The sequence below is a fragment of the Phyllostomus discolor genome, chromosome X, assembly GCF_004126475.2.
Source record: "Phyllostomus discolor isolate MPI-MPIP mPhyDis1 chromosome X, mPhyDis1.pri.v3, whole genome shotgun sequence".
NCBI lineage: Eukaryota > Metazoa > Chordata > Mammalia > Chiroptera > Phyllostomidae > Phyllostomus > Phyllostomus discolor.
In genome coordinates this window covers 92810960-92838782 of record NC_050198.1, presented here as the reverse complement: position 1 = coordinate 92838782, position 27823 = coordinate 92810960, and the positions used below count along the sequence as shown (strand labels likewise).

Sequence of the window (27823 nt, the reverse complement as noted above, 5' to 3'; positions counted from 1 at the left end):
GGGATTGGGTGGGGCCAAGTGGAACCTACGGAAGCCGAGCGGGTGAGAGGGCAGTTGAGGCTAGAGGTCCGAGGACGCGGCGGTTATCTAGAGTGCACGTGAGCGTCCACCGTTTCTCCTTGTTTGCCTTATCCTTAGGAGTCGGTATTGCGGGGACGGCCCGGGTCCAGTGTATGGCCACGGAGTTACGGTGTCGGGACTCCATGCCCTGTCACAACCAACAAGTAAACTCTACCTCTACCCCAAGCCCTGAGGAGCCGCAATCTGGCGACCTGATCCCAGATCCTGCTGGGGAAAACAGCGCCTTCAAAGCGAAGCCGACTCTCCTCACCAGTCACGCCCATTCTAGCATACCGGGGGAGGGGGGCTCTAAGGCCTGCGCCGGGGCCAGCCTCAACCCAGAGAGTAACGGTGGCAGTGGCGACTATGACGCATCGGCCCACGATTGCCTTCCAAGGGACAGCCAACTCTCTTGGCAGATTGGGCCTCAGCTTAAACTGCTACCCATGAATGACCAGATCCGGGAGCTGCAGACCATCATCCGGGACAAGTGAGTCAGGAGCGGAAGGGGAAAGGGAGTTGGAGGGTCTCTCTGGAGGTGGGCAGGACTTAGAAGCAAAAGAACTAAGGGGTAATTTTCACCTGGTGAAACTGGCTTGTGGAGACCTGGGCAAGGACCTTTTCTTTGAAGGGGAATATCTCTTGACTCAGACCTCCCGCACTCTTTTTTCCTCATAACAGTGTTTAACATCGCTTTGCGTTCTGGACCAGTGAAGTCTTGTTGGTAGCCTCCTACTCCCTCTTTGTCTCTTCTGAGTAATGAGGAACCCTAAAACGTTTCAGGCAGGTGAATGCACCTATGCTGTCTGTCTGGTGCCTGTCCGTATGGTCAATCTATAATACTACGCGAGGTTATATACCCTACCTCTAATAACCTCAGGCTCATAAATAGAAGTAAAGCAATTTCAAGGAAATTTTGTTGTGCTTAACAGACCATCTGTGCCTTTAGTGTTTGCTATTGCAGATATCATTATCTCTAAGGTCTTTTAGTCTTGATGTTGAGGTTTACTTGGTCACGTGCAAGCTTATCCACATCTTATCAGGATTGTTTTATCACCAACTGATAGAACGTGGACTGTTTCCCGGTTAGTTTTATGGAGGAAAGGGGGCCTAAAGGAGCCTTTGGCGCCCTTTCTAATCCCACAAACTAAGGTAGCCAAAACTCCATGTTAAATGCTATTTTGAGATCTGAAAACTTATGTTGTAGATGGGGCTTCTCAAGGGATATATGTACCATGGTGGACCTATAGTTGGCTTCTATATTTGGCAGCACTTTAAATGAGTAGGTACTGCGTGTCCAAAAACTAATTTTTGAGTGGATGCTTTGAGCTTTTAAAATGACTACAGACTCAGGCTGCCACTCCCTAAATCAGACTAGTATTTCTTCATACTGTTGTAATAGGCGCCTAATTAGTTTCCCTGCTTCACTTTTTCTCTCTTCCACGTGCATTCACACATTACTCAGCAATCAGTTTTATTAATATACTGCTTTGGGCCCTGGCTGGCATAGTTCAGTGGATTGAGTGCGGGCTGTAAACCAAAGCAGCATAGGTTTGATTCCCAGTGAGGGCACATGCCTGGGTTGTGGGCCAGGTCCCCATTGGGGGCCACATGAGAGGCAACCACACACTGATGTTTCTCTCTCTTTTTCCCTCTCTTCCAGTCTCTAAAAATAAATAAATAAATAAATAAATAAATAAAAGATTTTTTTAAAAAGACTGTGTGGTGTCCATGTAAGGAGAGACAAACAGTGGAACAGGAGAGAATACAGACACTTATTTTAATATACTGCTTTGATTAGGTAATTTCTACTCAGCAACTTGCTTTGGCTTCTCAGAGCCTACCAAAAGCCAGGATCTAGCTTGCCATTAAAGAAAGCCCCTCTTCATGGTTCCCAGGAACTATTTTGAACCATCTCTGCCTCTGCTCTCATCTGGAATGCTTTTTACTCCTTTGCATGTTCAAATCTTACCTACTTTTCAAAGTCAAGCCCAGCATTATATGTCCACCTCTGCCAAGAAGCTTTCCTTTAATCATCCTTTCCCTGATTTTCCCTGGCCTTTTTGATGCAAGATTCACTTTCGATTTTGTATATTGTTGTCTGTATATCGATCTTATCTATTAGATTTTAAAGCTCCTTGAGGACAAAAGTTGTCCTCTGTTTACATTTTTGTTTTTCTTATTTTTCAAGAAAATTCCCTTAAATTCAAATAACGTTTTGATTTTTGTTTCTTTTTTTATGTTTGGGGATATTTTATTTAAAATTGATTACTTTATATTTTCTTTTTTTCCATATTTTTTATTGTAGTTCAAGTAGAGTTGTCTCCATTTCCACCCACTATTCCCCCCCACCCCAGCCATCCCCACTTCCCACCCTTGATCTTACTTCCCTTTGGTTTTGTCCATGTGTCCTTTATACATGTTAGTGAAAACCCTCCCCCATCCCCCCCAATATCCCCTCCCACCTACCCTCTGCTTACTGTCTGTTCTTAATTTTAATGACTCTGGTTATATTTTGCTTGTTTCTTTGTTTTGTTGATTAGGTTCCACCTGTAGGTGAGATCTTTTACGTTTTTGAATTCCAACCATGCCTTTCAAATGATAAACAGTCAATTACTAAATGGTCTTTCTAAAGCTCTTAAAAATTATAGTTATGAAACTATACTATTTAACTGTTTTAATGAATCCATATTGAAAACCACCTGTGGTCATGTGATCTAATAGATGAAGTAGTGATCTTAAAATGTAGGAGGCATAGGATTGGTAGTTATGGTGAAGGAAGTTGAATTAACATATGTAAAGCAAAGAAAATAGGATGATGATTCTAATTTCTAAAGATCAGGAGTTATGACCTTGAATCTTGAATCCCTCTGCACCTGTAGATGGACCTAGGGGCTTTAGTAAATCTTTGGAAATCATCTGCCCAATGTTACTTGTATGTGCATTTTTTAATGCTTGTTTTTATAGAACATCTTTATGAGATATAATTCACATACCATATAATATGTTGTTTAAAGTGTACAACTCTGTGGCTTTTAAATATATTCATGGCTGTACAACCATCACAAAATCAATTTTAGAATATTTTCATCACTCCAACAAGATACCCCATACTCATGAGCAGTCAGTCCCCATTTACCCCCAACCCACCCAAAGCCCTGGATTGCTTTCTGTCTCTATTGATTTTCCTATTGTGGACCCATCATACAAGTGGAATCATACAATGTGTAGTGTTTGGTGACTAGATTCTTTTCCCAGTTTTCATAATGTTGTATCAGTACTCCATTTCTTGTTTGGCTGAGTGATATTCCATTGTATGGATATACCACATTTTTTATCCATTCATGAAATGATGGACATTTGAGTGGATTTCACTCTGAGGCTATTATGAATAATGCTGCTTTGAACATTTGCATATGGATTTTTTTATAAGATAAGGTTTTCTTAAGATTTCATTCAATTTTACAAAGGGGTCTTCATGACAATGTAAGAGTGAGCCATTACTATAGAACTTGAAAAGGGCAAGACACTCAGCATTCATATATAACAGTATCAATACCTGATTTCACTGCATTACTTAGTATGGTAAACCTGGGTGTAAGTGAAATCCTTTTTTTTTTTTTTTTTCTGAGTTTGGAAGGAGACATCGGAATTCATTGTGAGCTTAGGCAAGATGTTTAGCATCTCTGTGCTTCAGCTTTTATCATTTGTAAATTGAGGATGTTGGCAGTATTTTAAGGAGTTCCTAGGAGGCTAAAACAAGATACTTTACTCTGAACATCAATTATAAACAGTGAAAAGCTGTGCACATTTAAGGCATTTGAAGCCTTTATGTTTGGATTTGTGCATGATTCTGATTGCATTCATAATAAGTGCTGGTTTGTTGAGCTTTTGGGAGATAGTAAAAGAAATTAAATTGTATATATAATTCACAATTTTATGTTAAAAATAGCACAGATTCTACATAATTTTATCATGTATGATATAGTATGGAAAGACTCGCTACAATTTTTTATAACTAATTGATGCTTAGTTATTTAGGCTGGAGGCAGTGTTTTAGTTTTGTTTTTGTTAGTCAAATTTGTTAATAGAGGCTTCTGTTGCTTTTATCTTAAAAAATTGGCATCCCCCCTCAAAAAAACAAGACCTATTTCATTACCTTTAAGGGGTTGGTGTAGGGTGCCTATACTAAGAAGAACCATATTTACTTGGGTCTAGTTATGGAAGGTACCATCACTTAATGTTATTCTGTCTTCCTCAGGGCATGTGATATAATATATGTGCACTATGGGGCTATCTGGTAGTAGAAGACATTGGAGTACTTGTTATTCCTTTTATCGTTTCTGGTCGTTAGTGTCTGTCTAGTGATGGGATTGCTTGCTGAGTTGATTTTGCCACTGGGAAATGGGTGTTAAGCCAGCTGGGCTGCATGTTGTTGTCACTAAAAGCAGGCAAGATTGAGAAAATTGGACAGATTTAAATGTCTTTTATTGAAATGTGCAGTATTTGAAACATAATTATGTTCATTGTATTATGAAATTTCAAGGAAATTCTCTTTCACTGGGAGTACAGTAATCTAAAAACATCCATGGTCAGATAATTTATTAATACTCAGTCACACATGGGTCACACAAGAGAAATGACTCCTTCATTTCCACATTCTACTGTTACAATGGATTAAGCCACATATACTGCCCCTCCCATCCCCTTCGTGCCCTAAACCCAGCAAAATCTGAGTGTTAATGCCCTTTTCCCTTATAAGTTCATGACCCCATATTTCAGGTAATGCAGTGTATTTAAAAGATCATCTTCCCTCTCCATTTTGTTTTCTTTTGTGTCCTGAAACATTAAAGTAAAGCTGTTTCATGAGCAGTTGCATATTTGGATATTTCCTGTATACTTGTTCTTGAAGGGGGTTTTCCATGGTCTCAGTATGAAGCATGGAGGAAAGTTGAACAATCTTAGCAATTGTATAGTCTGTGAACTAGCACTATAGAAAGAGCGTGTTCGGTCTTGTGATTTTCTTTTGTCACGTGGAGTGGAGAAAAGTAACCTTATGATGGATGAATATCTAGTGCAGCCCTAATGTGGGTGTAGCCCAATGTGATTTGAGTCATCTAAGTAATGTAATATTTTTTATATATTTTTTAAAAATTACTTATTTATTTTTAGAGAGGAGAAGGGAGGGAGAAAGAGAGGGAGAGAAACATCAATGTGTGGTTGCCTCTCGCACACCCTGTACTGGGGACCTGACCTGCAACCCAGGCGTGTATCTTGACTGGGAATTGAACTGGCAACCCTTTGGTTCACAGGCCAACACTCAATGTATTGAGCCGCACCAGCAAGGGCATAATATGTTTAACCAACACTGTACATCTGAATTGCCTGGGGATTCTTTTTCCCCTCAGTTTTTACTTCCCATTCTTAAAGTAGTCTTGTGGGTAACCTGAGCACCTGCAGCTTTTGCAAACACCTTGGATGATTGTGCTGCACTCAGGCTGGGCCACAGCCCTTGGGATAGTGATTTGCCTGGCTTCAGATTCAGAAAATAGGCTGTGCCGGGGATTCCACACGCTAAACAGAACCAGCACAGAGAACCTGGCCTGGCATCACCCTGAAAGTGGAGGGATCTTAGAACTTTCTCCCTCAACTTGTACAAAACCAAAATGTCCACCACAGGAAAAAAAACAAAAAACCTGTCACCTGAAAATTGTTTAAAACATGGACATGTTTTTTGTTTCCCTGGGTATTCCATGTGAATTTTCCAACTGGCTTTTAAGCCAGGAGGGAGGAATTCACCTCTTTAACTACACATACTTCTGTTACAATATTTATTGGACATATCCTAGTAATGTCTTGTGAACTACTCTGAACCCCAGGGAGGCAGGAAGAAGGTCTGGCGTGTCACAGTACCTGGAACATAGGGGCACTAATGTTCCAATCGTTATAAAAAATAAACTTCTGAATGACTGAGTCCTGGATTCTAAAGGAAAATGATCATTTCTCTTCATTCATTTTTACCTGATTTTTAATGTTTTTCTACATTGAACCCTGCTTTTAGGTGCAAGTAAATAATTAATGACACCATTTAACGAGCTTTTAAAGAAAGTACTAACAGGTTGTAGCCTTGATGACTTACACTGGCAGGTAATAAATGCTTTTTTCCCCCTAACTTTTCAAGTCAGATTAGGTTGGCTCTAAGTATTTCAATGGGGGTATGTTTTTATGAGTGAAGGAAGGAGAAGGAAAATCATTTATAAATCATCTGCATACCATGACCAACACTGAAGCTAGTCAATGATCACATAACAACAAAATAGCTCTGGAAATACAGTTTATGTGTTTAGTAGAGCTTTCACTAAACATTAATCTTAAATGAAGCATTCCTTTGGTTTAAACCTGCCAAAAAAAAACTTTATGTTCTACTTCCCTTTCACCCATTGCTTAAAAAAACAAAAACAACACTCCTTTATGTAAAACCCTGCACTATTTTTCATTATATCTCATTACACAACTGTCAGAATGGTTATCAATGTAGCCACAAATGGCAAGTGTTGGAGAGGATGTAGAGAAAAAGTAACCCTGGTGAATTGTTGGTGGGAATGCCAGTGGTGCAGTCACTGTGGAAAACATTGTGGAGGTACTTTAAAAAGTTTAAAATTGTAGGTGTGTGAGGGGCAACCACACATTGATGTTTCTCTCCCTCTCTGCCTCTCTTCTCCTCTCTAAAAATAAATAAAATCTAAAAAAAGTTTACAATGGTAAATAACACTGTAGTAAACATAGGGGTGCTTATAGTCTTTGAAATTACTATTTCAGGTTTCTTCAAATAAATTCCCAGAAGTAGAATTGCTGGGTCATAAGGTAGTTCCATTTTTAATTTTTTGAGATATCTCCATGCTGCTTTCCACAGTGGCTGCACCAGTCTGCATTCCCACCAACAGTATAAAAGGGTTCCCTTTCTTCACATCCTCTCCAGCACTTGTTTGTTGATTTATTGGTGATAGCCATTCTGACAGGTGTGAGATAATACCTCATTGTGGTTTTAATTTGCATTTCTCTGAGGATTTAGTGATGTTGAGCATCTTTTCATATGTCTATTGGTCATCTGTAAGTCCTCTTTGGAGAAGTGTCTCTTCAGGTCCTTTGCCCATGTTTTAATTGAGTTGCCCTTTTTTGGTGTTGAGTTTTATAAATTCTTTATCAATTTTTGGTATTAACCCCTTATCAGGTATATTGGTGAATATGCTCTCCCATTTGGTAGGTTGTCTTTTTATTTTGTTGATGGTTTCCTTTGCTGTGCAAAAACTTTGTAGTTTGATATAGTCCCATTTGTTTTTTTTTTTTCTTTTATTTCCCTTGCCTAAAGAGATATATTGGAAGAAATATTGCTATAAGCAATGTCTGAGATTTTATTGCCTGTGTTTTCTTCTAGCATTTTTGTGGTTTGGGGGTCTAACATTTAAGTCTTTAATTCATTTTGAATTTATTCTGTTTGTTCTTGTGTACGACATAAGAAGGTGTTCTATTTTGATTTTTCAGGGTGTATCTGTCCAATTTTCCCAATACCATTTATTGAATAAACTACCTTTAGCTCATTGTATGTGCTTGCCCAAGATCTGGAAGCAGGCCAAGTGACTATCAGTACATGAGTGGATGAAACAACTATGGTACATAATACACAATGGAATACTGCTGGCCGTAGAAATTCTTCATCTATGTAAGCCTCCCTACTTTCATCACTTTAATAGTGGTAATAATAGAATCTACCTCTTGAGGTTATGTGAGGATTAGGTAAGATAATGCACCAAAAGTGCTTAATACTTGGCACCAAGTAGGCTTTTAATAAATGATGACCTGTGGGAAAGCAAGGAACAATATATGTATAATATTTGGTACCTGCTCTAACTTTTGGACTTCTTTAGAAAAACTTTAAAATAACTCTTTGTATACTTGGTATATACATAGAGGGTTGTTAAATACTTTTTGTAGAAAAAAAGGATTGTCAAGTGTATTCTGAATAGGGAGAAGTAACAGAGACTAATCAAGTGGGAATTTCTGCTGGAAAAATTGAAGTTATAATTGTGAAGTTTTAATAAACAGAAATGTCTTTTTAATTTTTTTAAAAGATTTTATTCATTTATTTTTAGAAAGGGAAGGCAGGGAGATGGACAGAGAGAAACATCAATGTGTGGTTGCTGGGGGTCATGGCCTGCAACCCAGGCATGTACCCTGACTGGGAATCAAACCTGCGACACTTTGGTTCGCAGCCCGCGCTCAATCCACTGAGCTACGCCAGTCAGGGCTGTCTTTTTAATTTTTAAAAAATAATTTTTATTCTTGCTCAAGTACAGTTGTCTCCATTTTCACCCCACCACACCCCCTGCCCCACCCACCCCCACTTCCCACCCTCAATCCTACCCCCTTTGGCTTTGTCCATGTGTCCGTTATACATGTTTCTTGATGGCCTTCTCCTATTATCCCCTTCTTTATTTCAATGTCTCTGGTTATATTTCTATTGTTTGCTTTGTTGATTAGGTTCCACTTATAGGTGAGATCATATGGTATCATCACCTGGCTTACTTCACTTAACATAATGCTCTACAGTTCCATCCATGCTGTCAGGAAGGGTAGGAGCTCCTTTGTTTCTGCTGCATAGTATTCCATTGTATATGTGTACCATAGTTTTTTGACCCACTCATCTACTGGTGGGCACTTAGGTTGCTTCTAGTACTTGGCTATTGTAAGTTGTGCTGCCACGTTCATAGCAAAAATGTCTTTTAAATTTGAGTTGGGAGGGTCTGTAGGCGGAGCACTCATACCCTACCATGCATTGTCAATTACCCCAAACTGGCAGAGATGTGTTTTCTATCTCCAATAGGAAGATTATTTTCCACTGTACTACTCCATTAGGAAGAAGGAGGATCATCTCCTGCCACCCTCTCAGCCAATGAAAGACTCAGCCAGTAAAAAGTCACTACACCTTGAACTCCCAGTTTCTTCCATTGGACTCTTTGTTTGCGAAGGCCCCTCTGAACTCCTCTTTTTCTCTGTAAAAAAAAAAAGTTTCTCCCCTTTATTCTTTGACCTTGCCATGGTTCACCTGTCAACCACATGTCCTGAATTGCAATTCCTTGTTGTTCCCAAATAAACCCAGTTTGTTGGAGAAATATCAGGCAGTCTGTTGGTTTAAGGTCAACATTATCTTCCACCAACTAGGGCATCCCTCTAGCAGCAGCAGCAGTGAGGCCTAGTAAGAAAGAGGGCAAAGATTTTTACTTGAAGTCTTAAATTTGTAATATTTTTTAAAACATTTCTTTCTCATATTTCTATGTCTTATGGATGATAATTAAATACCTGTTGTACTGATATTTACCATTTGAAAGAAAGGTCAGTGAGATTCAAGGTTTCATCTTGGTTTGGGTTTGCTATGACATACATGATTTTAAATATTGCTGAAGGCTCTCTGGGGGTTTCAAAGCACTTTATAGACAATCTTAGGTAGGGAAAAGTCCGTGAAGTACAAAAAAGTGCTGAAGCCTACTGCCCTGTTTGCTACACCTGTACAAACTTAGGTTTACCAAGTCCACATTAGAATGGTGATCTGACTTCCAATATGATTCTAATTCTGTTGTTGTTTCAGTGTGAAGGTCATTTTTTTTTAAATGGCTGCCTTTGGCTTTCATTTTGTTGCTACAGATGTGTGACGTACATTTGGGGGGAGTATCCAGAAAAGTATGTGCTCAGATATGGTTAGGTCTGCATTGTTAATCTGGGAGTTAATCTGTTGGAGTTTGTTTAATTTAAAAGATGCTCAGCTTAATATTAATTAAATTTCCATGCTCTGAGTTATGAGTGTCTGGATATCACTATTTAAATACTTGGTATTTGGGCCCTGGCTGGCATGGTTCGGCGGATTGAACACAGGCCTGCAAACCAAAGGGTCACTGGGCTGATTCCCAGTCAGGGCACATGCCAGGGTTGCAGGCCAGGTCCCCAGTAGGGAGCCCTGGAGAGGCAACCACACATTGATGTTTCCCTCTCTTTCTCCCTCCCTTCCTCTCTGTAAAAATAAATGAATAAAACCTTTTAAATAAATAAATAGAAATTGATATTTGGTTACTTCGATATATTTTTGAATATTCCAGGGATGTGTGTTTGTGGCTTTGTAATAATTTTACATTAGATTTTCTTTGGGGCTGTTATTAGATAGAGAATGGTTAAAATGTCTTTGTTTCTAGTATGAGAAATTTCTTTTTAAAAATGGTTTTAAGACAAATTGAATACAGTTACAATTTAAAGCAAAGTGCATGGGATTAATAAAGCCTAGGGTTTGGTTTACAGTAAAACACCTTTATTAACAAATACTTTAGTCCAGTGTTGGGCCTAAAATAGGGGCTCAGAGAAAATGTGTAACTTGATTGATCTAACAAGTAGATTATCTGTTTTATGAAACTCTAGTGTGAAACAGTGTTAAGGATTTAAATGTAGATATGGAAAACCACTGTGGGTTTTTTAAAAATAAAACCAACTTACTGTATTCCGGTGGCCCTTTAATTTCCAAATTGATTGAAAGTAAAGAGTATGGATCTTCAGTCTGTCTAAAACAGTAGGAGGTAGGTTAGTAATTACTGTTTTTTAAAAAATCCTCACTGGAGGACATTTTTTCATTGCTTTTACAGAGAGGAAGGGGGAGAGAGAAACATCAATGCAAGAGAGAAGCCATTGATTGGTTGCCTCCTGTAAGCAACCAGACCAGGGATTGAACCTGAAACCTAGGTATGTGTCCTGACCAGGAATCGAACCTGCAACCTTTCAGTTACAGGAGGACACTCCAAATAACTGAGCCACACTGGTCAGGGCTGGTACCATATTTTGCTGTGTATAATGCTCACCCACATTTTGGCCCAAACTTTCAAGAAAAAAGTCTTTTGTTTTAATTTTTTAATTCAGTTATTTATATATTTATGTTTAGAAACAAAACTACCATATTCCAAGGCATTATTTTGCATATGCATATCGTTAATTGTTTTCTAGAGTTACACTTTTAATGCATAAGCATAAATAAAAGAATTAAAAATGTGTAGCCCTGGCTGGTGTGGCTCAGTGGATTGAGTGCCAGCCTGTGAACCAAATAGTCACCTGTTCGATCCCCAGTCAGGGCACATGTCTGGGTTGTAGGCCATGTCCTTAGTGGAGGGTGTGAGATGCAACCACACATTGATGTTTCTCTCCCTCTCTTTCTCGTTTTGTTCCCCTCTCTCTAAAAATAAATAAATAAAATCTTTTAAAAAGAATTAAAAACATTTATATATAGATATGGAATTAGTACTACCCATGTATAATGTGCATCTTTATTTTCCCCTCAAAAAAATGGGGGGGGGAGTGCACATTATACCCAGCAAAATACAGTAATTACTGTTTGTAGTGGATAATTTGGAGCAGTGGGTGCTTTAATTGGAAGTCACTTTATAGTTATTGAAATAACTATAAAGAGATGCCAGTACATACTAGTTCATAGTATGTACCATTTTGGGAATGTAGAGGTGGTGATTACTATGTGAAAGTTGTTAGCTAAGGTTGAATATTTTGCAGGAGAGTGCAAAAGGTGTTAAAATATCTGATTCCAAAATAAATTAATAGATTTGTTCAACTGTGAACACTTAACCTAATACAACTTTTCTATGTAATAAACTTACGTGTAATTGTTCAGAACTTAAAACCAAATATTTCAGATGTGTTCCTAGGATATGTTAGTGGATATTTCTTTAAGACTAATCCAGACTTTCCTATTGAAAAACTGTGTTCTGGTTAACTCGACAACTTTGTACTTGTACAGGTCTAGCAAACAGGACAGTAGGCTTTAGTGTTTGTTTGTTTGTTTTTTTTGTAGTTCCCTGACTTTTTCTTCCTTGACAAGCATGTTAGGAAGATTAGTTGCAGAAATGAAAGGTACTAGTGTAATAGTATGGTTTCATTTGCAAACCACAGTACATAATATAGAGCCTGTTTTAAGTGATCTCTCCATGTATCTAGTAGATGTGTGTAAATAGAGTTTTTTGAGTTTAAGGCATATATAAATATTTAGGGAATATAAAGAATACAGACCTGTATTCTTGCTATTGCTCAATTATGGTCCATATTTTAGAGAGTGATGGTAACTGAACAGGACAAGTGTTCATCCCTTTTGGCACACAGCAGAGCCAAACATTGAACACCCAGTTTACAGTGGTGACAGTACAGTCACTTTATTTGCAGAATGTTAAGCAAGGAGAGTGGGAAGCTGTATCACTTAAAGCCAAAGCCAGATAATGACTTACTATTCAGGGCTTTTAAGGGCAAAAATCATGAGTAAGGGGTTCAGGGTCATAGGCTGTTACTTCTTATGCAAGCTTCAACAATCTGATTTATTCAGTTCCTGGCAGCATCCTTCCTGTCCTGGTCTACATAACAATGGCCAAGTAGTCTCAAAAAGAAAGAGAGTTCTGTAAGATATCTTGGATTGTGAGTCAGTGACATTATCTGAAGAGAAGAAGGAAAAGAACAGAGCTAAACCAGGTCTGTCTAGGAAGTATCCAGCCATGTACTATGAAAAATAGAGACATTTATTGAAGAAGATACAAAATACAAGAAACATTGTACATAGGACAATGACACCTTAGTCCCCTTCAAAGTAGGCACCTTAGGACCTCATACGGTTCTCCCAATTGCCATCAGCTGCCTCATTGTCTTTTCTTGAATCTCATAGACAATCTGAAATGTCTTCCTTTCAAAGGTGATTTTAGTTTTGGGAAAAGGTAGAAGTCGCAGGGTGCCAAATCTGGACTGTAGGGCAGCTGAGTCACCTGGGTGATTTGATGTTTCACCAAAAAACTCTACATGAGACATGATGCATGAACAGGTACATTGTCTGATGAAGCTGCCAATCACCAGTTGCCCATACATACAGCCATCTGAATCATCTGAATAGTTTCCATGGAGGAATGTTCAAGCTTAATGCAAAATTTGAAGCAGATTTGTTGCTCTACTTGCTCAGTCATTTTGAATGTGACAGCTACACAGTACACATGCTCACTCAACGGTGTCTACTGCCCCCACTGACTAATACAGTGAAGTCATCATTGTTCACACATGTGCATTATGGTCCACTGTCCTTGGCTGCCAGGTTACATTGATGTCATGCTAACCATTCTTGCTATATTAACAGTGGCTAGACTTTTTCTGGACAGACCTCATATTTTGTGCTTACCAGGCTGTATTCTTCTGTTATCTTAAACAGAGTATACCTTCTGAAGCTTGCTTTACAGGCAGGTCTGCAGGCCCTAAGACATGATTACCTTCCAGTGCAGCTATGATTCTTGGGAAGCACTAATTTAATCATTTTGTCTCAAAACTAAATTCTAATATACCTAGTCTATTATGATTTGCTGTTGGTTTCACTAATATCCATAATATGATAGAATTCTAGTTACACTAAGAAACTTAATGACATTTGTATCAGGAATATTTTATTGTTTTTCCTTCTCAGAGAAAGTAAATGAAACTTGAAAAAAAGTCATGATTAATGGTATACTGAGATAATATATGTTTGCATATGCCATTTTAATGCTATGTTGGGGAATGTTTTAGGTACACTATGTCAGATGAGGATTTTTAAAAAAGATTTTATTTATTTATTTTTTTTAGAGAGGGAAGGGAGGGGGGAGAGAGAGAGAGAGAGAGAGACAGAGACAGACAGACAGACAGAGAGACATCAATGTGCAGTTGCTGGGGGTTCTGGCCTGCAACCCAGGAATGTACCCTGGCTGGGAATCGAACCTGGGACACTTTGGTTCCCAGCCCACGCTCAATCCACTGAGCTACGTACGCCAGCCAGGGCTAGATGGGGATTTTTAAATACATAAATTGTAACACAGTCTAATTGAATCATTTAACATGTATGGGAGAAAGAGGAGGAACGATAATAGATTTTTAAAAAAATTTTTTTTAAGATTTTATTGATTTATTTTTAGAGAGGGAAGGGAGGGAGATAAGAGAGAGAGAAACATCAATGTGCGGTTGCTGGGGGTTATGGTCTGCAACCCAGGCATGTACCCTGGCTGGGAATTGAACCTGGGACACTTTGGGTCCCAGCCCGCACTCAATTGACTGAGCTACAACTGCCAGGGCTCGATAATAGATTTTTATGTACAGAAAAAAATGTCAGCCTTTTGACATTCCTTTTTTTTTTTTTTGGCTGGTTAACAGCTTGTAGGTAGGTGTAACCCCTGGTTACCATTTCTTGGGTATGTAAGGACATGAAAGGATTGACCAGAAAGAAATGTACAGGAAAATGGCAGAAGGATGTAGGGAACAAAGTATTAGATTGAAAAACAGGCAAAAAGCACAAATTATCAATCGATAATTTGAGAAAGAGATCTTAGAAATTAGGTTATGCATTCTTGAAAGTATAGGATTTATTTGTTTGTACCATTTTCATTCCAAAAAGGATTATAGACAAAGTAGATGGGTTATGGCAAGCTGAATGGAAGAGGAGGAAGTGGGGACCCTGATTTTCTCAGTACAAAGTTTTTCTCTTAAGTTGAACTGTGGTCTTACTGCCATTTTCCAGGGGGAGCTTTGTTCATCTGCTTAAATAACATTCTTAGGCAGCTTAGTGGGTGACTGCTCAGTCTTTCCAATTCCTAACTTTAATGTTGATATCAAATAAGTATTCTCAATAATACTGGTCAAGTCATTCCATTTAGCCTCCTGTATCCTAGTGAAAAATATCTTGCCTTAATAATAGTCTGTATGTGTAAACTTTTAAGCTTTTAGTATGTAATAGATCATAATATGAGTGTTACTGTATATAATGATTAATATTTTACCTTAAAGCTCTAATCTAGACTAAAACTTGTACCACTTTTTGTTTTAGGACAGCCAGTAGAGGGGACTTCATGTTTTCTGCGGATCGTTTGGTAGGTGGAGGATTTCCATTTTCATTTCATTGCTGTTCCTAATGATATAACCATAGTAGGCCAAGGGTATTTTAGAGCATTCTGGGGGTGAGAGAGATTGTACCAAGTAACCTTCATCTTGCTAGACTTACGAAGTATTGCTTCTTCTGTTGCATTAAGCTCTAGCTCTGTCTCAATCCCTTTCACCTCAAAGCATTGCCCATAAACTTATTTTCTGTAGCTTTCAGGCATCCCTATCTCTCAAATGGATCTTGCAAACCTGGTTATAAGTAACCCTTAAATGCCTTATCTTAGGGCAGTGAAATGAAGCATTGGGTTGGCCAAAAGAAATTTTTTTTTCTGTAAGATGGCTCTGGCAGCATTTAGTTGTTTTTAACTTCATTCAAAACAATTTTGTTAGATTGTATCGTGACAGCTGTGGTATCAGCATGCATTTAAAAAACTTATCAAAATTGGTGAATTTTTGTGTAGCCATTTTAATATTGAAGGTAGAAGAAAATACACAACACTCTTGGCATACTATGCATTACTATTTCAAGAAAGGTAAAAATGCAACTGAAATGCAAAAAAAAAAGATTTGTGCAGTGGATGGAAAAGGTGCTGTGGCTGATCGAACGTGTCAAGAATGATTTGTGAAGTTTCATGCTGCAGATTTCTTGCTGGGTGATGCTCCACAGTCGGGTGGACCAGTTGAAGTTGATAGTGAACAAATTGAGACATAAGTAAGAACAATCAGCGTCATTCCACAGGGGAGATAGCCAACATACTCAAGATCTCCAAATCAATAAAGTTATTGGTGAAAATGAAAAATGTATCTTTTATTTTACGGAAAAAACTAAATGGACTTTTTGGCCAACCCAATACATTAAAAGAAAACCAAAGATGTAAGGAGACCTAATAGTTACCCTGTAATATGCATTTAATACACAAAAATTAACTCCTGCAATTATTACATGGGACATGTTTATTTTGCCTCTTCTTTTCATTACTATCTTCACATGTGTAATATTGAGTTGGATTGTCTATGCTTTCCTCAGGGACTTTCTGTGAAGTATTGACCAAGCTCAATTCTGTTTAGCTAGTGTGATCTGAGAGTATCTCAGGCTAGATTGTGTTGTTTTCAGGGTAAGCACTGTGTTTCCTTCTTGTGTTTATATGTAAGTGTGCTCAGTTCTTACAATAAGATTGACGCATTTTCTGCTGTGGTTATTAATATTCATTCATTCATTCATTCATTCATTTATGAAACATTGAACTCCTGCAAGTCAGGCACTGTGCTAAGCTGTGTTGCAGGGGGAAGAGATACAGCAGTAAAGAATACAGACAGGTCCCTGTTCTCATGGAGTTTGCAGTCTAAATACTGTTATCAGTATTTAGTTTGGTAAAGAGAAAAAAGTGGCTTATTAATTTTCATTTAAATTTTTCCTGTGAAAAATCTTATATTTCAAAAGAGTATAGGCAACTACTATACCTTTGGGTTTAAATAATCTTGATTCAGAGGCAACTTCTTTTTATAACTATTTGTGTTTGTAAGGGCAGTAGTAATCCTTGGATTTCATCAAGATAAGTGTAGTTGACATTTCTGGAGTGGTAGTTAGGACATGAAATGATAATTCTGTCATTATGCTTTTTATCAAAATAAAGGAGCAGGTTTAAGGAAGAAGGAACTTGTGTCAGTGGCAGCTGTGGGGAAAAGAGAGGTCTTGGGTTCATTGGTGGAAAATGATCCCTGTTTCTTTGCTTTTCTTATGCCCCTTTTCTACAGAAAATAGGAATTAAGTTTGTGATTACTGTAAAATGCTTGCCTGAAAGAGTAAGCATTATATGAGAAGGGACCCAAAAAGCTGGAATTACCTTCTGGAGGGCAGGCCCCTTATAGTTACCCTGCTAGGTGAGTATTCTAGGAACCCATCTGTATCAGTGTACCAACTAGGGTTGTTCTGAGAGGCTGCAATTGGCTTCAGTCAATTTTTTTGAAGACTATTTCAACATGTTTGCCCATTTCGTGATGGGTGATTTTTGAGTGCACCAGCCCATACCATGTTGAGTGTTCAGCAGTTTTTGACTAAAACAACATGACCGCTATGCCCCACCCTCCCTATTCATCAAATCTTGCCCCAAGCGACTTTTTTTTTTGTTTCCCCCGATGAAAAAAGTCCTCAAAGGGAAAAGTTTTGCTGATGTGGAAGAGGTGAAACAAAGAATACTAGAAGTACTAAAAGGCATCCAAATTGATGAGTTCAAAAACTATTTTGAGCAATGGAAAAAAGTCTCAATTAGGTGTATTGCATCAAATGAAGAGTACTTTGAAGGTGACTGAAGTTTAAACATGTAAGAGTAAATGCACAATTTTTATAAATAAATTCAGAGGTTTCTTTGGGTCCCCCCTCGTATCTTAATCAAATGAGATAATAAGGATCCAGGGCATAACTCACCTGAGGGGATGATAATTGGGGCCTCTCTGTTCTCTGCAGTTGGCTGTGAAGGTCCTGATATTGGGAGGTGGGGGGAAGAGGGTCTGTGTGTTGTGGTAGTGACTGGAGCTGTTTAGGTTTCCAGTGCTGAGGTTTTCTAGTACACTGTCTCTTCTAGGACAAGGGTCCCATTATAGTTGACATTAATTCTATCCTGAATTTATCAGGATTGGCTTCCCTGGCACTCAGATCTTAAGTTCTTTATATTTCAAACGTTTTCTGGTTTTATGTTCTTGTATAAGGCTCGGACACAAATTTCTGTCCCAGGGTTGCTGGAAAGGTACAACTCTTTAGAGGAGTCTCATTAGGAGGAGATTTAGGTCTTCAAAGGAAAGGATCATCTTCTTCCCTTGTGATCTGCTTGTAAGAAACATGAACCCCCACAGAAGGTGGTGTTTAGAGGTGAGTGTGCTCATACACAGTGTTCATGAGGTCCCTGGACTCTCTGTCTGGTGCTGCGGGCTGACAAAGTGTTGGATCATTTTATTGACAACAGGGCGTTGTGTTGTGGTAACAGTGAATGGTGCCTAGCGTTTCTCCCTGCTCTTCCGGATTCTTAGTCAATATTGTAATATTGATTGCAGAAAATGTGCATTTTAGACTCAGCACTGCCTTTATGGTAGTAGATCCCTGGTGCTTATAGGAAGGAATATCATACCTGGCTTTCGGACGCTGTTTATTGTAGTTCTGATGGATTCTTTCCTCAATACCACACATTAAGATCATTAGGAGCCTTTTTTTTTTTTTTTTTTTTTAGCTAAAAAGCCTGAATGCATTCAACTTGTTCCTACTTCAAGCTCAAATTGGTTCAACCCCATCCACTCATTTATTTCTTACTAACAAGTTTCAGGCATCATTTCACATTGTGGTGGGACTTGTTAAAAAGAATCTAACTGAACAATTTCAAAGTACTGAACAAGGCAAAGAGGTTTCCTCTGTACACTATTTCCAGAGTAACCAGAAGTTTATTACTTCCAAGGGTGTCTGCCATGACTCTTGTCATTTGCTGTAGTTTTGCATCTCTTTTAATGTAGCCTAGACCGACTGAATGAGAATCATAAGGCATACTTAAGCTTTATTTGGGAAATCAGGTGCCTAAACAAGGTTGAATACCTAGCAGCAAGCAGCCCGGCATTTTGGTCTGTCTCTATCTGACACATAATAGGGGCCCCTTTCCTTCCTCTATAAGCTAAATCCTTGCCTAGTGTGTTACTGAACTTTGCCTAGTATTTAGCTCTGGAGGCTAACAGGTAACAAGAGATTCTTAGCAGATTTTCAACTTATTCTGTCTTTGACTTTCTAGATCAGACTTGTTGTGGAAGAGGGATTGAATCAGCTGCCATATAAAGAATGCGTGGTGACCACTCCAACAGGTAATCAGAGGTGCTACTGTAATTTTCCTCAAAAAAAAAAAATACTGCGTTAGAATTGAAGGGGATGGAAAGAGCAGTCTGCACAAATTACTAGGTAGAATGTGGAGTCTAGGTGGAGCTGCTCTTTTAAACAACTTAATAACCTGGAGACATTTAGTAAAGAAATGTATGTGGGTTAAAAGCTAATAAATGTTCTTTAGCATTCAGGTGTTGCCTTTGATGACAGCCCATTGGTACTGGGGTTAAGAATTGCTGGCAGCTTATCTTAACCTCTGTGAGGAACAAAATGGGTGGGCTGGCTTGACATTGGAATCTACGTAAAAGTATGAGGAGTAAAAAGAAAAAGAAAACTAAAAAAGATGAGAATTGGAGAAGGTGCCTTGTGATACTCAAATAGAAAGCAGCCAAAGATCCCTGTTCATGGATTTGAAATTCTGATTTTTTTTTCAGTAAGTAATGGAAGCTGTTCTATTCGAAGTTTGACTCTTCGATTTGGGGGCTACGCTTGCTGCATAATTTAAACACATTTAGGATGACAGCAAGGGTTGAACCTATCTTTGTAACGACTTCAGTCTCTTTTGCTTCTTAAGGCAGAATAGAGGCTCATAAAGAGAGACAGAATCAGGAGGTTCTGTGCTGTGACTCAAAGTGGGTGCCAGCTTAAATTGATGGTGTTTGTAGCATTCTCAGAGTGCAATGATTCTCTGAATTCAGCTTGAAGAATGTGTCTGTGAATATCATGCTTTCATATGTCCTATTACCACTTGACGAAGTCCACCTCTCCTGGTTATCTCCATAGGATTCTTATAAAGAATTAATAAATAACTATGAAAAGTCTTGACTCTTCTCATTATTTTCATAGGAAATCTAAGACATTATACAGTGTATCTGGACAGGGGTTGGTTCATACCGATCTGCTTTAAACCATAGGCACTTTGTAGAATAAGTAGTTTGCTTCAGTGATGAAAGATAACATCCTTGGATTTATTCCTCAACAGGGTACAAGTATGAAGGAGTGCAATTTGAGAAGGGAAATTGTGGGGTCAGCATAATGAGAAGTGGTAAGTTCACATGTGCAGTTTTGTCTCTTTGCATGCATAGAATCTGTTGCTATTTTCCAGGAGAGAAGTGAGCTTGTCTGTCATAATTGCAGCTGCAGCCTGCTTCAGTTTAAATCTCCCTACCTGTGTTGTCTGTCTTCATGTGGCCTTGGAATTGTGGTCTATGTGTTGCTGAGTTTGGCTAATTTTAACCGCAGAGCATCTTCCCTACTGGCCTGCCTGCCCCCGTGGGCAAGCCAGCTTTCAAAAAGGTTCAGAGGAGGGTGGGAGGATAGGAAGATGCAATTATACTAATTTGGGGAGAACAGGGCAGCTTAAAGACTGATGGATTATGGCACAATTTCAGGCCTGCAGAACCTTGCAAACCTGGCTAAGAAAATATTTTTCTGTTTTTTATTGCTTTGGTATGGAATAGTCATACCCTGTCAGGAGCTGGACTGAATGACATGTTCAATATTTTTAGTTTTATATTTGATGAGTGTGTGACCATCTAGGCAAAAGCACCTAACTGTCATTAACTCTAGGCGTTTGCAGTTGCTCATAAATGTTGTGTTTGTGCTTGAGTCCAGCTGATTACTCTTCTAAACTAACTTTTGTGCACAAAAATCACATGCCTATAATTAAAACATAGGTTACATGGAGGTGATTCTTTCCATTCAGCAACTTAATTATTTTTGCACGAGATCCAGAGTACACTGGAAGCCCCCTTGCACTGGAAGCAGATGGACTGTTATTGTTTTTTTTAAATGTATAAACATTTCCTTTTCTCTTCTGGCTATAGAGTTCTATATGTGAATAACTGAATGCCTGAAGTAAAATAGGAGCTTTAAACTCCCTTTTTATTAGAAAGTGCCATATTTTGCCTTGTATAATGTGCTGTTTTTCTGCCCAATTTTTTAACAGATTTTATTTATTTTTATTTGTAGAGAGAGGAGAAGGGATGGAGAAAGAGAGGGAGAGAAACATCAGTGTGTGGTTGCCTCTCAAATGCCCTCAACTGGGGACCTGGCCTGCAACCCAGGCATGTGCCCTGACTGGGAATTGAACCGGCAGCCCTTTGGTTCACAGCCTGCATTCAGTCCACCAAGTTACACCAGCCAGGGCTATTTACCTAATGTTTCTTTTTTTTTTTTAAGGGGTATTTTATTTATTTATTTTTAGAGAGGGAAGGGAGGGAGAGGGAGAGAGAGAAGGAGAGAGAGAGAGAGAAACATCAATGTGCGGTTGCTGGGGGCCACGGCCTGCAACCTAGGCATGTGCCCTGACTGGGAATCGAACCTGCAACACTTTGGTTTGCAGCCTGCGCTCAATCCACTGAGCTACGCCAGCCAGGCCTAATGTTTATTTAACTGGTTTTGTTTACATGTACTTTAAGAGGAACCTTTATAATCATTACTGTAAACATAAAAAACAGTTTCTGATATATATGAAAACTGATCAGTAGCTCTTAAGATTAAGAATAACCCTGTCTATGCATCACCCCATGGTCATCTGGGGTCTGAGGACTATGCTGCTGCCTTTAGGGCAGGAGCTGAACTAACACAGAAGAGACTGTAACTGAAAAGCCTGTCTCCATTGTCTTTACCAGTTTTAAAAGGTTAAACAACACTGTCCTGAAAATCCTATAATTGTTTAAGAGCTACCATATTTTGCCATGTATAATGTGCTTCCACATTTTTGTGTACATTATACACGGGATTATTATACCCATGGTATGTAATCATTATACCCATGTATAATGAACATCCTTATTTTTCCCTCAAAAATTTGGGTGGAATCCCCCTCTCCAAAATAAATATTAAATAAATAATACAAGTAGCCCTGGCTGGCGTAGCTCAGTGGATTGAGCTTGGGCTGCGAACCAAAGTGTCCCAGGTTCAATTCCCAGCCAGGGCACATGCCAGGGTTGCAGGCCAGGGCCCCCAGCAAGCACACATTCATGTTTCTCTCTCTCTCTCTTTCTCCCTCCCTTCTCTCTCTAAAGATAAATAAATAAAAATCTTTAAAAATAAATAAATAAGTAAATAAATAATACAAGTAGAATTGTAGCCTAAAATCTAAGATGGTATGAGAATGATTGACTTTTGTCAAACACTTCCTTAAAAGAGTTCAGACTCAGATTAGCTCCATGTTCAGAAATCAGTGGGGTGGGGGTGCTGTCGTTCGTGATTCTCCGGGGGAAGAGAGAACAACACATTATTTTTCCACTATTTGCCACCAAAACCTTTGCCACTGAAGTTATTGCTGGGGCTAAGTGATGTCTCCCAATGCCACCCTGATCTAAAAGGAGATCCTTTGGTCTGTAGACTTCATTGTTCCATCAACCTTTTATATTTTTCCAGACAAAAGTAACAAGTTTAGATTGTTTAAAGGCTCCCCTAAATAATAAGAGTAAAGTGTTCCAGATACTGGAAAAGCTCAGGGAGCAGCTCAACAAAACACTTTATTTCCTGTAATCGTGGAAGCATGACAGCTCTAAAACTTGCATGCCAGCAATAAAACTAGCTTATTCCAGTTTCATTGACTAGCCCATAACCTAGTTTCATTGATCTGCCCTAACTATAAAATATAAACATATCAGAAGTAAAGCTGTTAGCTCAAGAAGAATTGCTTCATCTTGACAGTGTCCTTTGTATTAATATCAGTCAGAAACATTGCTTTGGACTATTCTTGACTTTCACTCTGTCTCCCCTAACACTCTTTTCCTTCATATTTATTTCTTTCTTCAAGGTGAGGCAATGGAACAAGGTTTACGAGATTGCTGTCGATCCATACGTATTGGAAAGATCCTGATTCAGAGTGATGAGGAGACACAAAGAGCCAAAGTATATTATGCCAAGTTCCCTCCAGACATTTATAGGAGAAAAGTCCTTCTGATGTATCCAATTCTCAGTGAGTGGTTTGGGTTTAATTTGTAACCTTTGGTTAGATAAGTTACAATTCAATTTAGTGCCTGCCTTCTGGGCACCCTTTATAAGGCAGAAACTGTTTCTAAATGTGTTTTTCTCAGTTGGATTTGGAGTTGCCTTGGGCAGTTCGCTGGAGAATTTTTATTGTGTAGTAAGAGGATATACATTATTCAAACCGTATTAGATCCAAAGAGCTTCGTCCTTAAAATGAACACATTGAAGCAACAGATCCAGTGAAGCAAAATATATAAAACACAGAAAATATATTGAAATATATCCCCTCTCTAGCCCAATGAATTATAGCAATGATTTTCTCCAGGATTTATCCTCCCTGGAAGGAATGTTTTTTTCTTTTAATATATGTATGTTGCCTAAGCTTACTCAGATCACACATGCCATGGTTTCTTGGCGTCGGGGGTAGAGGGTGGGTGTTAAATCTGATATTTCAAATACTGAATGAATTTAGGATTTGTTTTGCCTTTGAAAACTGTAAAGTGTATGTGTCATGTCCATTATTGAAAATAACATCATTGGTAAAGAACAGGTACCTCAAATGAAGCTTTGCCTAGTGGTCTCTTACGTTAGATTACCGAACTGCCTTGACTTCAAAGAAGCATAAATATATTTTGAGATAAATGTTAAAGTTGCCAATTCCTTTGGTTGTCATTTGATTTCAGGCACTGGAAATACTGTAATTGAAGCTGTAAAGGTTCTTATAGAACATGGGGTTCAACCCAGTGTTATCATTCTTCTCAGTCTCTTCTCCACTCCTCATGGTAAGTTCAGCATGAAGCAGTAACAGGTGTTCTGACGGTCAAGTGTGCATCTGTTCAGCCTCTCATCCTGATGAAAAGTTTATTTACATCCACATTAAATGTAAATCTGATTTTGGTAGTAAGCCTAGTGATAATATTTTACACCATTCTTTTTTTTTTTAAAGATTTTATTTATTTATTTTTAGAGAGGGAAGGAAGGGAGATGAGAGAGAGAGAGAGAGAGAGAAAAACATTAATGTGTGGTTGCTGGGGGTCATGGCCTGCAACCCAGGCATGTACCCTGACTGGGAATCGAACCTGCGACACTTTGGTTCGCAGCCCGCGCTCAATCCACTTAGCTATGCCAGCCAGGGTCTATTTTACACCATTCTTAAGTTGTCGAAATTGAAATGGAAAAGTATGAACTACTCCCAGGTAAGGGGATAGCAATCTTTTCCTAGTGGCCGTGTTTGGGTAGAGCCTGCAATTGGCCAAAAGGTTGCTGTTTCTCCTGGATCCTCATATGAGCCTGAGAACTGCACCCAAACAGCAAGAAATGATAGATTGTAGCTAGCCCTATGGTATTACTTAAGTATGCTTTGCACTGTGAAGCAAAGAGCAGAAGTTTTTAACGTTAGACTTCTGCTCAAAGAACCTTGTGACAAAACAGTCTTCTCCATTTTGTGAGGGAGGTAAGCCTAATTTAGGGCCCTACTTTTGTTTGCCATGTAATCTAGGACAATTGTGAGAGTATCCTGATAAAATAATCATAGATGCATATAAAAATGCTTAGTATAAGGAAAAATTTGAAAGTACGTAAATAAGTTACAATAAGGAAACGGTTAAACAAATATATATTCAAAGGATGTCATATGTAACTGTTAAATCATGTTTTTTGAAAATAATGACATCAAACAATCCATATAGTGAGTGTAAAAGGGCAGGTTAAAGAATAGCATTAGAATAGTGTTAAATGTTATTACCAAGTTTAGAGATGACTAATACAAATTATGACTAAGATCAGACTTGGATTTAACATAGAACCTAATCTTTCCTCAGCATGAGAGGCTAGACAGATGCGTAATACTGTTTCCATCTTCATTTTAAAATGCATGTACAACATTAATAGTGGTTATTTTCAGATGGTAGGATTCTAAGTGATTCATTTTATTTTTTAAAGTTTTAAAAATATTTTCCAAATGTTCCACAATGAATTTGTATTTGTTTCATAACTGAAAAGAAAGAGAAATATGTGGCTTCTAATTAGGGCATTTCTTCATTTCCAAAGGTTCCAAGTCTCAGGCAAAGCCTGAATCAGCCACAGAGTTTTCATTTTTGGAGGGCTGTGTTTAGTAAGCCATTGATTATTTTGCTGTTTCATGATAAAAATAATTACCTGTAGTTCAGATGTTCATGGTGACAAGGCATGATTTGCTTGGTCATCCATTTATATGTAACAGATGGCACTGTAAACAATGAGATAACCAAATAATTATTGGGTTCTCTGCCTTTGGGAGTAGACAAGCAACTGTATTAGTCCTAATAGTATACACAACAATATTATACTATTCTGTGACATTATGGATGAATAAAAATCATATTCTGTGGCAGACTGGCTATTGGCTTTTTAGCTTGACTGGGGTACTACCTGGTCCCTTTCCTGTGCCCCTCCCCCACCCTCCCCAATAAAAGCTAGAGTATTAATTTCTTAAAAGCTAGCTTGTGCCAACATAACAAAGAAGTCTTTGCACTTGTTTCACAGTGTTCCAGTTGAGAAATCATCATCTTATGTATGATCCCATTTGCAGAAAGAACTACCGTATTTTTCAGACCATAAAACACACCTAGGTTTTAGAGGAGGAAAATAGGAAAAAAAATTTTGAAGCCAAAAATGTGGTAAAATGTTTCATAACATAAATAACATAATATTTCACCAAGGTACATGTAAACAGAACTCAACAGCAGCATTAATGACCATTATTCCTCCCAAATTGGGGGGTGGGGAGGGAGTGCATTTTATGGTCTAAAAAATACGGTATATTCTCTCTATTCCAGTTGCCTTTAAAAGGAAACAAAATAAAAGATTCTTCAGGGGAGAAGTTGCTATAACTTAATATGTTTTTCAAATTTTGGCTCTAAAATAATTGATTATAAGAATTTATGACTGAGTGGGTGGGGGCATAGTTTGATGACTTTCAAAGCTTTTCATATATCAGACCTTAAAGAAACTGCTTAACCCAGTCTCACTATGTACCCAAAGGTCATTGCTCTGTATCCTCTGTGAATATGAGGCCTAGTGACTGACCATAAAATTCCTGAATTCCAACTAATGTTACCAAAAGCCCTGCAATAATAATAATTTTCTTCCTCTTATTTTTTGCAGGTGCCAAATCAATCATTCAAGAGTTTCCAGAGATTACAATTTTAACCACCGAAGTTCATCCTGTTGCACCTACACATTTTGGACAGAAATACTTTGGAACAGATTAAGTTATTGAAGGAAAATTTATCATCTTGTGTAATATTACAGTTATATTTTGAGTTTTTACATGTTTTATTGATTCAGTTGAGGAATAGCACAGAAAATTGTGTTAAATATGCTTAGTAATTTTTGGAAGTGCATATAGTAAAAAGAAAACGTTTGAGGTGTATTTATTTTATTTGGTCATTTCTTGACTGTTCACACCAAATTCAACAATAAAGTACACACAACTCTTAGAAAATATGTTAATAATCTTTTTATGCAAATCATTGAAACTGGTCCCTAATTTATGAGCCTCTCAGTTTGGAGATTGCTTGCAGCCACAGATAAAATCCAAATGGAAGTAAGTTCTTTGGCCCACTATAGTTTGCATATTATTTAGTTTACTTTTAGTTCTAGGGAGTTTTCATTTATGTGGCTGTTTTCACCTTCCTCTACTATTTTTTTTCATCTTTTATTGTTGTTCAAAGACAGTTATCTCCATTCCCCCCCCCACCACCACTCTCCCCTACCCCAGCCATCCCTTCCTCTGCTATTTATTTCCTGGTACTATACATGCTGGTAACTGGGAGAGGATGAAAAAAAAAATTCCTCCTTCAATTTTACATTTCGTTAATATCCTCACTCAAGTGGCAGATACAGGATGCGTGGCTAGCTTTTCAGTCAGGCCATTATGTTCTTCCTGACTGATTTCCTGCCCTGTATAGTGCTAGTAGGTGACTTGCCAAATGTAATGCAGTGAATAAAATGGTGGGGCACTTCCTGTAATGGGAACTGTAACATTAACTCACATAGATTGAAACAGGGATGTCTGGATTGCTGACAAGAGAGGGTTAAGTACTGTCCAGGTCATCAACGTCCTAGAAAGAAATTGGTGGTGATTTTTCTGAGGTGAGGGAGAAAAGGACAGTTTCTTGTTGAGTTTTATGGCCAATAAGGAAATGGAAAAGCTGGCTTTTTAATTTGAATGTTTTTACTAGAGGTTTTGGATTTGGAAATTAGTTATTTTGCATGTTTGTCAACTGTTGATAAATCAAACTGGAAAAGGAAACCGTGATATTTTTTTAAATTCCTAAACTTTATATATTCATATTGAAGCTTCTGAAAGGAAGATAAACCTTTTTGGAAATTGGTGTTTCTGTTCTGAAACTTTTACATTGGTGTTAAAACATTTTAACAGTGGTTACTGGCTGATTATTTGATTAATTATAATCTCATAGCCCCATAGGCTGCTTTTGTGGACCTTTGTTTAAAAAAAAAAAAAAGGAAACAGAAAAGATGCCCTGTCTGGTGTGGCTCAGTGGATTGAGTGCTTGCCTGCAAACCAAAGGGTCACCAGTTCAATTCACGGTCAGGGCACATGCCTGGGTTGACAGCCAAGTCCCCAGTAGAGGGTGCGTGAGAGACAACCACATATTGATGTTTCTCTCCCTCTCTTTCTCCCTCCCTTCCCCTCTCTCTAAAAATAAATATTTAAAAAAGAAAAATAGAGAAGAGCAGAAGGCAGTATGTTAGAAAGAACCAAAGCTGATGAAAGTCAGGAAAGATTGAAGAAGGAAAGCTGGTGTTGAATGGAATGGACTGCGTTTTCCCTTTGAAGCCTAGGCACACTAGAAGGACATCACTATATTTTTTGTTTTATGTTTGAAGACTGTCATAATAAAGTGTGATTAGTTGATAGGTGACCCATAGTATAATTCTTCCATGGCTAATGTTGCTTTCATGCTATTATTAAAGTTATTATTTATA

At 38.3% G+C, this 27823-nt stretch overlaps 1 protein-coding gene across 1 annotated transcript; it reads left to right on the top strand.

The window, feature by feature from the left end:
• The first annotated feature begins 26 nt into the window (after positions 1 to 26).
• UPRT (uracil phosphoribosyltransferase homolog) lies at positions 27 to 27823 on the top strand. Its single transcript, XM_028523191.2, has 7 exons — positions 27 to 550; positions 14978 to 15020; positions 18798 to 18867; positions 19866 to 19928; positions 22659 to 22820; positions 23515 to 23613; positions 25976 to 27823. The coding sequence occupies exons 1-7, from the start codon at positions 174 to 176 to the stop codon at positions 26080 to 26082; spliced, it is 921 nt and encodes a 306-aa protein (XP_028378992.1). The 5' UTR covers positions 27 to 173; the 3' UTR covers positions 26083 to 27823.